This window comes from Notolepis coatsorum (genome assembly GCF_963971535.1).
Source record: "Notolepis coatsorum genome assembly, chromosome: 1".
Taxonomy (NCBI): domain Eukaryota; kingdom Metazoa; phylum Chordata; class Actinopteri; order Aulopiformes; family Paralepididae; genus Notolepis; species Notolepis coatsorum.
The window spans coordinates 237,556,757-237,569,079 of NC_140165.1; the positions used below are offsets into that span (position 1 = coordinate 237,556,757).

The 12,323-nt window shown below is 50.2% G+C and overlaps 1 protein-coding gene across 1 annotated transcript in view; it reads left to right on the forward strand.

Annotated features, from left to right (window-relative positions):
* chp2 (calcineurin-like EF-hand protein 2) overlaps positions 1–12,323 on the forward strand; it is a 47,730-nt gene that overhangs the window by 32,147 nt on the left and 3,260 nt on the right. The window contains exon 5 of the mRNA XM_084309337.1: positions 5,435–5,557. Within this exon, the coding sequence (XP_084165463.1) occupies positions 5,435–5,557 (123 nt within the window). The remainder of the gene's footprint in view (positions 1–5,434; positions 5,558–12,323) is intronic.

A 12,323-nucleotide genomic window follows, 5' to 3' on the forward strand; every position in this document is an offset into this window, starting at 1 on the left:
CCGTTATGAAACACTTGTCCAGTATTAAACAACCCAAGGCTGTGGCTAAGGAGTCAACATCAGGGAGACCAAATCTACACACCGCCCCTAGATGTGCACTCATGCACAGTGCACACACACACACACACACAGAGACACACACATACATATACCGTTACTTCCTGTCATTGGCATATGTTTTTTTTTTTTACTAACATCTTAGTGCCTCATTAGCCTAGGGATTAAGGATACATGAAGTATTAACTACACCATAATAATATTGAGGTTTTGATCCATAGAAAAGGTCTGTGCTACACAATTTCAGTTAGATTGGATTGATTGTCCTTTAATTTGGCACTCATGACATTAGTTGCTTGCCGTTTAATCAACATCGAAAGACCCCCCACTTCCTCCCAGACACCCATTCCAAGAGCTTGTTTTCTCTCTCTCTCTCTCTCTCTCTCTCTCTCTCTCTCTCTCTCTCTCTCTCTCTCTCTCTCTCTCTCTCTCTCTCTCTCTCTCTCTCTCTCTCTCTCTCTCTCTCTCTCTCTCTGTGTATGTGTCTCTCTGTGTGTGTGTGTGTGTGTGTGTGTGTGTCTCTCTCTCTCTGTGTCTCTCCCTCTCTCTGTGTGTCTCTCTCTGTGTCTCTCTCTCTGTCTCTCTCTGTGTGTCTGTGTGTCTGTCTGGACTGGGCTCTCTCTCTCCCCTCAGGGTCAGTTGTGCTGGACTGGGTGCTCTCTCTTTCCTCAGTCAACTGCATAAGAAGAACATCAGCAATCAATAATAATGGCTTGAATTCATACAGCGTTTTTCAGCCTTTTGAAAACACCCAAAGTAGTAGTAGTAGTAGTAGTAGTAGTAGTAGTAGTAGTAGTAGTAGTAGTAGTAGTAGTAGTAGTAGTAGTAGTAGTAGTAGTAGTAGTAGTAGTAGTAGTAGTAGTAGTAGTTTATTCAGTCATCATCTCACACAATACAATATACACCATCATTTAACAATATTTGATTTTACAGTGACTGAGAAGGTACAGACTGAAGCAATGCTTATATAGCCTATGCCTGTCCTATATTCTTAACAAAAATTAAAAAAATTAAGACTCCAAAACAGTATTCTAAAAGAAAATAGCAAAAAAAACAGTATTATTCACCCTTGTAGTTTTCAAAAATAGCTTTACAAACCATTTTCTTAAAAACCAAAAGCGAATTACTCATTCTTAACTGTATATCAGCATTGTTCCGCAAAGCGCTTCACAGAAACCATCAAGCATTCACACTCACACATACAGTACACATACATACACAGTCATACGCTACTGGTGGTTGTGAGCAGCATCAGCAAACACAGCTTCCCTGTGGCAGACTGACGGAATCATGTCTGCTATTCAGCGCCAACCACCATCAACAACCTTCATAAATACATTCAACATTAATGGAATAGGCTAACTACCAACTTAGCTGTAGCAGTTAGCTGTTATATGCAATCACATTTGTTTAACTACGGGGTAGTAGTTGACCTAGTTGTTAGCTTAAGCTAGTTAGCTGTGGTTATCTACAAACATGTAGATGAGACTAATCGAGAACATGGCTAACTGTTGGGAATTCTAAGGTACATCTTATTTAAGCATCTAAAATGGCAACTAATCAATTCAATCAATTAGATTACCAATATTATATCAACATGAAAATTTTAAAGGGAACATAATAGTATTTTATTTGAGTATTTACTATTATAATATTAGTAGCCAATTAATTTGCAGCCCGTCCTAGGTTCTGATTGGCTCTCTAGGTTAGCACTTTAGCTTCTGATGCTGTGGTGGGCACTAGTCCTAACATTGCTAACTAAACTTTTAGTCAGAGAAAAAACGTCACGAGTCACAACTATTTACGTCCACGTGCTGTAAGGAATCAGGAATACGGAAAGCACATTGTCTTGTAATAGAATGACTGAAATCACTGCAAGAACTAGTATAGGCTAGCTAGCCCTCATGAACCGGCACACACCAACAGTAGAATATGCACTAGGCTACTGCACACACCTGTCATGTTACTGTTGGTTCCTTCCACTTGAACTTCATCATCATTAGCAGCAGCAGCTACTCTAACGCCAGCCCTTCCTCTACTAAACATGTCTGTAATTTTAGAACATTGTTCTGCATCTTTTACTAGCAATTCTAGCTTTTTCAGCTCCACCCTTTCTTTTTTTGCATTCTCCATTTCTGCACTTCTAGGCCTACTCGCGGTTGGGAGGAAACGTGAATCTCATTCACTGATGTCTCATGTCTCATTCAAGACTGGCTAACAAAAGCATGTCTTTCACTTAACACCAAGAAAACAGTGTGTATGATGTTCACAAAGTCACCAGTAGAGGTCACTCACTCTAATGTGTTTCTGGGAGAGGCGGAGCTGGACATTGTACATTAATTCAAGTATCTTGGGGTCACATTGGACTCTACATTGACATTCAAAAAGTAATGTGAAGAAAGTGACAAACACAGTCAAGTTTAACATCGAAAACTTCAGGCATCGAAAACTGCTGCAAGGATGTTTCTGCATTCAATGATTTTATCACACATCGAGTACTGTTTTATCAACTGGTCTCTTTCATATGTCACTACTCTTACACCAATAGAATTACTCTACAAAAAAGCCATAAAAGTATTTGATAGGAAACCAATTTCATTTCATCACTGTAATGTTTTAGAAAAAGTTTCGAGAATTTCCAAGTTTTCAAATATACTTGCTTCATGTACAAGGTTCTGCATGGACTTGCCCCTCCCCCATTGAATGAGTTCATCCAACAGAAAGCAGACACTGGCATTACCACCAGGGCCATCAGTAGAGGGGACTGTAAGGTGCCTTTTCGGTATACTACCATTGCAAAAACTGTGTTCTCTGTTAAAAGTGATAACTACTGGAATAGCCTACCAGTTGTGATTAGAGAGTGCCCTACATACTCCATGTTCAAGACCCATCTTAAACTGCATCTTAAGGCAAACCAGAACTGTGATCATTTTTAATCTGATTTAGTTTATGCAACTTGTTTATTGTTTTATTGCCGGCCCACACACTGGCCCACACACCGGCCCACATAATGGCCCACACACCGGCCCACATACGGCCCACACACTGGCCCACACACTACACCGGCCCACACACTGGCCCACACACTGGCCCACACACCGGCCCACACACTGGCCCACACACCGGCCCACACACCGGCCCACATACTGGCCCACATTAGTGGCCCACACACCGGCCCACAGACTGGCCCACATACTGGCCCACACACCGGCCCACACACCGGCCCACACACCGGCCCACACACCGGCCCACACACCGGCCCACACACCGACTCACACACTGGCCCACACACCGGCACACACACTGGCCCACATTAGTGGCCCACACACCGACTCACACACCGGCCCACACACCGGCCCACAGACTGGCCCACATACTGGCCCACACACTGGCCCACACACCGGCCCACACACCATCCCACATACTGGCCCACACACTGGCCCACACACCGGCCCACACACCGTCCCACATACTGGCCCACACACTGGCCCACACACCGGCCCACACACCGACTCACACACTGGCCCACACACCGGCCCACACACTGGCCCACATTAGTGGCCCACACACCGACTCACACACTGGCCCACACACCGGCCCACAGACTGGCCCACATTAGTGGCCCACACACCGACTCACACACTGGCCCACACACCGACTCACACACCGGCCCACACACCGGCCCACAGACTGGCCCACATACTGGCCCACAGACTGGCCCACATTAGTGGCCCACACACCGACTCACACACTGGCCCACACACCGACTCACACACCGGCCCACACACCGGCCCACAGACTGGCCCACATACTGGCCCACACACCGGCCCACACACCGTCCCACATACTGGCCCACACACCGGCCCACACACTGGCCCACACACTGGCCCACACACCGACTCACACACTGGCCCACACACCGGCCCACACACTGGCCCACATTAGTGGCCCACACACCGACTCACACACCGGCCCACACACCGGCCCACAGACTGGCCCACATACTGGCCCACACACCGGCCCACACACCGTCCCACATACTGGCCCACACACCGGCCCACACACCGGCCCACACACCGGCCCACACACCGGCCCACACACCGGCCCACACACCGGCCCACACACCGACTCACACACTGGCCCACACACCGGCACACACACTGGCCCACATTAGTGGCCCACACACCGACTCACACACCGGCCCACACACCGGCCCACAGACTGGCCCACATACTGGCCCACACACTGGCCCACACACCGGCCCACACACCGTCCCACATACTGGCCCACACACTGGCCCACACACCGGCCCACACACCGTCCCACATACTGGCCCACACACTGGCCCACACACCGGCCCACACACCGACTCACACACTGGCCCACACACCGGCCCACACACTGGCCCACATTAGTGGCCCACACACCGACTCACACACTGGCCCACACACCGGCCCACAGACTGGCCCACATTAGTGGCCCACACACCGACTCACACACTGGCCCACACACCGACTCACACACCGGCCCACACACCGGCCCACAGACTGGCCCACATACTGGCCCACAGACTGGCCCACATTAGTGGCCCACACACCGACTCACACACTGGCCCACACACCGACTCACACACCGGCCCACACACCGGCCCACAGACTGGCCCACATACTGGCCCACACACCGGCCCACACACCGTCCCACATACTGGCCCACACACCGGCCCACACACTGGCCCACACACTGGCCCACACACCGACTCACACACTGGCCCACACACCGGCCCACACACTGGCCCACATTAGTGGCCCACACACCGACTCACACACCGGCCCACACACCGGCCCACAGACTGGCCCACATACTGGCCCACACACCGGCCCACACACCGTCCCACATACTGGCCCACACACCGGCCCACACACTGGCCCACACACTGGCCCACACACCGACTCACACACTGGCCCACACACCGGCCCACACACTGGCCCACATTAGTGGCCCACACACCGACTCCCACACTGGCCCACACACTGGCCCACAGACTGGCCCACATTAGTGGCCCACACACCGACTCACACACTGGCCCACACACCGGCCCACACACCGGCCCACATTAGTGGCCCACACACCGACTCACACACTGGCCCACACACTGGCCCACACACTGGCCCACACACCGGCCCACATTAGTGGCCCACACACTGGCCCACACACTGGCCCAAAAAAAAAAGTAAAAAAAAAAAAAAAAAAAAATTTTTTTTTTTTTTTTTTTTTTTTTTTGGACCAGCCCACTTTGGTTCCGGCCCATCGGGATTCGTCCCGAACGTCCCGATGGCCAGTCCGCCACTGCGTATTGCCCACTGTGTTTGATTGACAGGTGCTGCGGACAATGCTGGAGATGCAGGTTACAGAGGAGCAGCTGGAGAGCATAGCTGACAGAGCCATCCAGGAAGCTGACCTGGATAAAGACGATGCCATCTCCTTTGAAGAGTTCAGAAAGGTTGGTAGGTTAGGTAGTTAGTTTAGGTATTTAGGTAGGCAGGTAGATAGATTGGTAGGTAGATGTAGGTAGTTAGGTAGGCAGGTAGATAGGTTGGTAGGTAGTTAGGTAGATAGGTTGGTTGGTAGGTAATAATAATAATAATAATAATAATAATAATAATAATAATAATAATAATAATAATAATAATAATAATAATAATAATAATAATAATAATTATTATTATTATTATTATTATTATTATTATTATTATTATTATTATTATTATTATTATTATTATATAATAATAATAATAATAATAATAATAATAATAATAATAATAATAATAATAATAATAATAATAATAATAATAATAGATTTAATTTGAAGAGAGAAGCACCTTTCTCACACTCAAGGACACTGTACAAGGAGAGAGAAGCTATATAAAATAAAGGGTAGTGTAACTGAGGGGTACAATTCCCTGACTGTATTGTTAGATATGGTATTTAATACCACTACCTCTTGTACTTTAACTTCTGGCCATCCAGTACATGATATAAGTATGATGAACACTTTCCCACCTGATGAAACGAATCCACACAAATGTACAAATCGAATATTTAATATAGCAAAAGGTATATACAACGTTCACTTGTTTACACTTATGATTTGAAATATGCACTTGTATGGCAAATGAGTATTCGTAGGTAAATCAACATTGAATGTCCAATCTCTGGTTACGCAGGGAGTAAGTATACAACCTGGATATTTAGGAACTATAGCGATGGTACTTAAATGATTATAGCTGGATACACTAAGGGGGGGGGGGGGTCCCGCTGGTTGTAAGACAGTAGGAGGGGGGGTTAGAGAAGCCGCTGGCGGTATCCCATCTGGCCGACGGTTTCTTGGGAGAATTCAAAGTCTTGAACACGGTGCCCACAGAACCTCGGTCCGCAGACGAATACAGCTGGACCCTCTGGTGGACGGTAGCTGCCGGTCCACAACGGAGAGACGTGAGGCGACCTCACTGGTGTAGAGCGCCGTCTCACCTGGAGTCCTCTCCGGGGGGTAGTTCCAACACTCCGCAGTGTTGGCCGTTATCCATGGAATAATCAAAGCACCCAAAGCATAATCCAAGCCGTGGAAGGCTCGCCGTCGTCCGGGTAGAGTAATCCAATATACAGGTCCAGTCGCCCTGGCCCGGAGCTCCTCGGATGCAAGCACCACTAGGGGTCTGCCCAGCCTGGTTAAGCGTCCAGATAACGTCAGGAACGATGGGGGTACTGATAACTTTAGAACTCTAACCGAACGATGCACCATACATAAATAGACTATTATTAGCTTAATAGAATACGTCCAACTCGACGGTATAGTGCCAAACTATGACTATTTCACTATTAATCTACACGATATCTCAATGCCTATTCTGAGGCCAAGTAGGCCTTACTACACCACACGTGCGTCGTGGGTGAGGCTTCGCGTCTGTCACTCTGTTGGAGGGTAAAGAACTGGACTAAAAGAAAGTTCTACTTTACTTGCGCCATATATATATGCGCTATGAACAAATAGTACCATTCGTATTTCGCCAGACATATTCCTGCGCGGAACCGGGGCTTGCCACGACATGTTGGGCGGCACGATTGAACTTGAACCTAGGGGTATGGCAACCTGGCGCCAGGTTCTCGTCCAATGGTAGAATGAAACTATTATGGGCTGTTTAGTAGACTAAAGGGATATTCAGTGCATATTGTACAAGGAATATACAGGGGATATCAAACGATATACAAATACTATTTAAATATATATATAAATAAATATATATATTCGGTTTAATCTGATCCTTCACAACAGCCGCCCCCTAATTAGTCCCACCTAATTAGCTAAGCAGAGACAGATTAACCGCACTGTCTACCACTCAAGGTCCGCTGTAAGGGTCAGTCAACTCACAAAGTCATGGGGTCATGGTCATCATCGACAGTATCTGGGAGTCGGGGCAGTTCCATGAGCCTCGCCACGGGTCGTGTGTACGTGCGCCCTTGGACGAGTACTTCAGCTGCTCGGACCTTGCCATCGGCACCGGTGATCACTTTGCTTACGCGGCCAGCCGGCCACATAGCTCTGGGTAGTGACTGGTCAATAATCATGACGACTGTTCCTTCTGTCAAATTGTCTCTCTCTTTTACCCACTTCTGGCGGGTCTGTAGAGACGGTAGGTAGTGGAGTAGGAAGCTGCTCCAAAACTTGTCAGCTAGTACTTGACTGTACCTCCACATTCTTCGGCCGTTCGCTTCTTCAGGCCTGTACATTGTCTGGGGTAGCGCGGGGTCCAGCCGCCCCATTAGGAGTGTGTTGGGGGTGACTGGGTCGACATCTGCTACATCACTGGAGACGTAACCGAGGGGCTTTGAGTTCAATACTCCCTCGATCTCCGTGAGGACTGTCATTAGGACTTCCTCCGCCACAGTCTGGGCCCCAAGCACGGCGTACAGGGCTGTCTTTATAGAACGTACTTCTCGTTCCCAGGTTCCACCGAAGTGGGGTGCGTTCGGGGGATTAAACTGGAAGTCAATCTGGGATGGAGCGAGGTGGGATTTAAGTTCTGGGCCCATAGCTTGGAAGCTCTCTCTCAGCTCTCTTTCTCCGCCTTTGAAGTTTGTCCCGTGGTCAGACAACAATGTAGACGGTTTTCCTTTCCGTGATGTGAATCTTCGGAAGGCCATAAGGAATGAGTCTGTGCTCATGGTCGGAAGGAGCTCGATATGTATCGCTCTGGTGGTCATGCATTTGAATACAATACCCCACCGCTTCTCGGTGCCTCTTCCTCTCTTTATATACAACGGGCCAAAGCAGTCCATGCCTGTGGAGTGGAATGGCTTGTCGCCGATTCGGAGGCGACAGGGGGGTAAGTCAGCCATCCGTGGTATGCTGGGCTGCGCGCGCCACTTACGGCAGTCTAGACAGGTTCGCTGGAAGCGCCGTACTGCTTCTCTCCCTTGCAATATCCAATAACGACGTCTGATCTCCGCGAAGACTCTCTCTGCTCCTGCGTGGTGTACATCCTCGTCGTATTTCTTTATGATCAGCTCTGTGACCTTGTGTCGGCTGTTCAAGACGATCGGGTACTTAATATCATCCGGTAGATCGGGGGCTCTCCGCAGGCGACCACCCACTCTGATGAGATTATGGGCGTCACTCTCTGGTGCCAGGTGGAGCAGTCTGCTGTCTGATGGGACGGGGTTTCCTCCCTGTAGACAGTCTAGCTCATCGGGGAACGAGTCTCTCTGGGCTCGTTGTAGTAGAAGAAGTTCTGCTTCTTCGTAGTCAGCTGCTGACATGTCAGTGGTGGACTGAATCTCTGGGTGGTGCCGCAGGAATGTCCTCTGCTGCGCAATCTCTAGGGTAATGCAGTCATCTATGTTGGGGTCTGTGGAGGCGACTGTGCTCAGTCCACAGAACATAGGTTTCTTGTTCTCAGCCTCCTCGTTACTTGCTTCCCGTGGGGTGGGCGTAGGCCACTCTCCTTCCGGGAGCTTGAGGAATTCTGGTCCGTCACTGTAGATGTTGCGACGGGTTAGGTCATCCAGAGACATTCCCCGGGTGATGACGTCAGCTGGGTTGTGTTTGGTGTCCACATACCGCCAGCTCGCTGCTTCTGTTAGCTCTTGAATCTCGGTGACTCTGACTCCCACGAAGACTTTGTATCTGCATGAATCAGACTTGATCCATGTGAGTACTGTCGTGGAATCTGACCACAAGATTGTTCTGTGCACCGGAATGGTGAGTTCACGTTGGATTAACGTGGCTAGATGCGCTCCTGCTAGGGCTGCGCAGAGCTCTAGACGTGGGATAGATTGTTGCTTACGTGGGGCTATTCTTGAGCGGGCCAGGATGAAAGCAGTGTGTATCTTTCCTCCCTTCTCTTGGGCACGCAAGTAGGCCACCGATCCATAGGCTACTTCGGAGGACGTGTAGATCAATCTCGCATGTCTCTGGCCTCACTGTGGATGGGAAGTAGCTGCGGCATATATTGACGCCTGGGAGTGAGCGGAGTTCCGTCTCCCACTCTCTCCATGTTGAGGCAAGGTGTGCGGGTATTGGGTCGTCCCAGCCCTGGTCCTTGTCCCATAGTGCTCGTACAATCATCTTTGCCCTGGTGGTGTAAGGTAGAATACATCCCAACGGGTCATATTGTCTGGCGAGTGTTCTGTACACACTCCGTCTGGTGGTCGGTGTCGCAATGTATGACACCGTGGATGGCTGGTACATCGGCGAGCGTTGGGGGAGAGGCCTCCTGGGCGAGTCTCCTCTTGCGCCTCTCTGTGGGCTGGTACCGGCAGGGTACCATGGCCCGCTGGTCCAGGTGCTATTCCTCGGGGCTGGTCGTGCGTCGTGCTCACCCGTGAATAGAGTCGGGGGTCTGTAGCGCAGCGCCGCGGGGGTATAGCCTGGACTGTACTGGACCTCCTGGTCCGGTGGAGTACTGTGCTGTCGTCGGGCTTGGTTCTCCTCCTCTCCCTCTTCTTCCTCTATCAGATCTTCCAGATCCTGTAATCGTTTATTTAGCTTCTCCGCAGTGTATGCCGCTCCTTCCTTGTAGCTGGGTCTCGCTTGGACCGGTCTGGGAAGGGGGTCTGCGGGGGGTATAGGCTCAGTCTGTTGGTCAAGTTCAGGGTCGCTTGCTCGGTGAGGAGACGCTGCCCTTGACTGTTGTCTCGACGAGTTCCTTGAACCCCTGGCGGAGGGAGAGGGTGTTGCCCTGGGGATCATCAGCCGCTTCATTAGCCGCGCCCGTAACTTGTCGCGCTCGGCTTGTAGTCTGTCGCGCTCGGCTTGGCGCTGGATGAGATCTGTGTTGCGCTCTGCTTCTCTTTGGGCACCGTCAGCGGCGCGCTGGGCTTCGGCGGCGGCGCGCTCTGCTTGTCTTTGGGCACCGTCAGCGGCGCGCTGGGCTTCTGCGGCGGCGCGCTCTGCTGCGGCGGCGGCGCGCTCTGCTGCGGCCCGGTCTCTTACCATATTAATTTCCGTCTGAAGGCGTCTCATCTCCCGGCGTATGCGCTCTTCTTCGCTCCGTTGCTGTGCTTGGAGTTGTTCGCGCTCGCTGAGCGCCTGTGCTTGGAGACGGTCGCGTTCACCCTGAAGTCGATCGCGTTCGGTAGAGGCTGTCAGGCTGACGAGGAACGCCTGTTGTAGTATCCTCTCCGCTTCGCTGGGGGAAGGCGGTTGTGGAGGTGAGCCGCTCCTGCGTGAGCCGCTCCTGGGGGTACTCGTTGGGGAGTCCTGGAGCTCTATTTCCTCGGCGCTCTCCTCCTCTTCTTCCGTGCAGAGTTCTCTCTCTGTAGGGTTGTCTTCCTCCCGGGGCTGGTCGGGGACTACTTCTTGGGTAGTGGCGGGGGGTAAAGGCATGTCAGCTCCCTCCTGGTCCCCACCGTGAGCTTGGTCAGTTACATTAGGACCTACTAGGGCCTCTGTGGTCGGGGAAACCTGGTCGTTAAGGTCAGACATAATTTTACTTTCTACTTTTACCGCGTTTACCGTTTGTCGAAGGCTAGGTAGTTGACTGACAGTGTAAGCCTCTAAGTACTGAGGTGGCTGTCGTCTGCGCCGCGGGCGTTCTAGGTTAGGAGGACCGTTTCGTGGAGTGTTCATCATAGGCCATTTCAATATTAATAACACTATATTAATATTACACTAGTTACCCTCCGGCTCGAAGGACCAATTGTAACTGAGGGGTACAATTCCCTGACTGTATTGTTAGATATGGTATTTAATACCACTACCTCTTGTACTTTAACTTCTGGCCATCCAGTACATGATATAAGTATGATGAACACTTTCCCACCTGATGAAACGAATCCACACAAATGTACAAATCGAATATTTAATATAGCAAAAGGTATATACAACGTTCACTTGTTTACACTTATGATTTGAAATATGCACTTGTATGGCAAATGAGTATTCGTAGGTAAATCAACATTGAATGTCCAATCTCTGGTTACGCAGGGAGTAAGTATACAACCTGGATATTTAGGAACTATAGCGATGGTACTTAAATGATTATAGCTGGATACACTAAGGGGGGGGGGGTCCCGCTGGTTGTAAGACAGTAGGAGGGGGGGGTTAGAGAAGCCGCTGGCGGTATCCCATCTGGCCGACGGTTTCTTGGGAGAATTCAAAGTCTTGAACACGGTGCCCACAGAACCTCGGTCCGCAGACGAATACAGCTGGACCCTCTGGTGGACGGTAGCTGCCGGTCCACAACGGAGAGACGTGAGGCGACCTCACTGGTGTAGAGCGCCGTCTCACCTGGAGTCCTCTCCGCGGGGTAGTTCCAACACTCCGCAGTGTTGGCCGTTATCCATGGAATAATCAAAGCACCCAAAGCATAATCCAAGCCGTGGAAGGCTTGCCGTCGTCCGGGTAGAGTAATCCAATATACAGGTCCAGTCGCCCTGGCCCGGAGCTCCTCGGATGCAAGCACCACTAGGGGTCTGCCCAGCCTGGTTAAGCGTCCAGATAACGTCAGGAACGATGGGGGTACTGATAACTTTAGAACTCTAACCGAACGATGCACCATACATAAATAGACTATTATTAGCTTAATAGAATACGTCCAACTCGACGGTATAGTGCCAAACTATGACTATTTCACTATTAATCTACACGATATCTCAATGCCTATTCTGAGGCCAAGTAGGCCTTACTACACCACACGTGCGTCGTGGGTGAGGCTTCGCGTCTGTCACTCTGTTGGAGGGTAAAGAACTGGACTAAAAGAAAGTTCTAC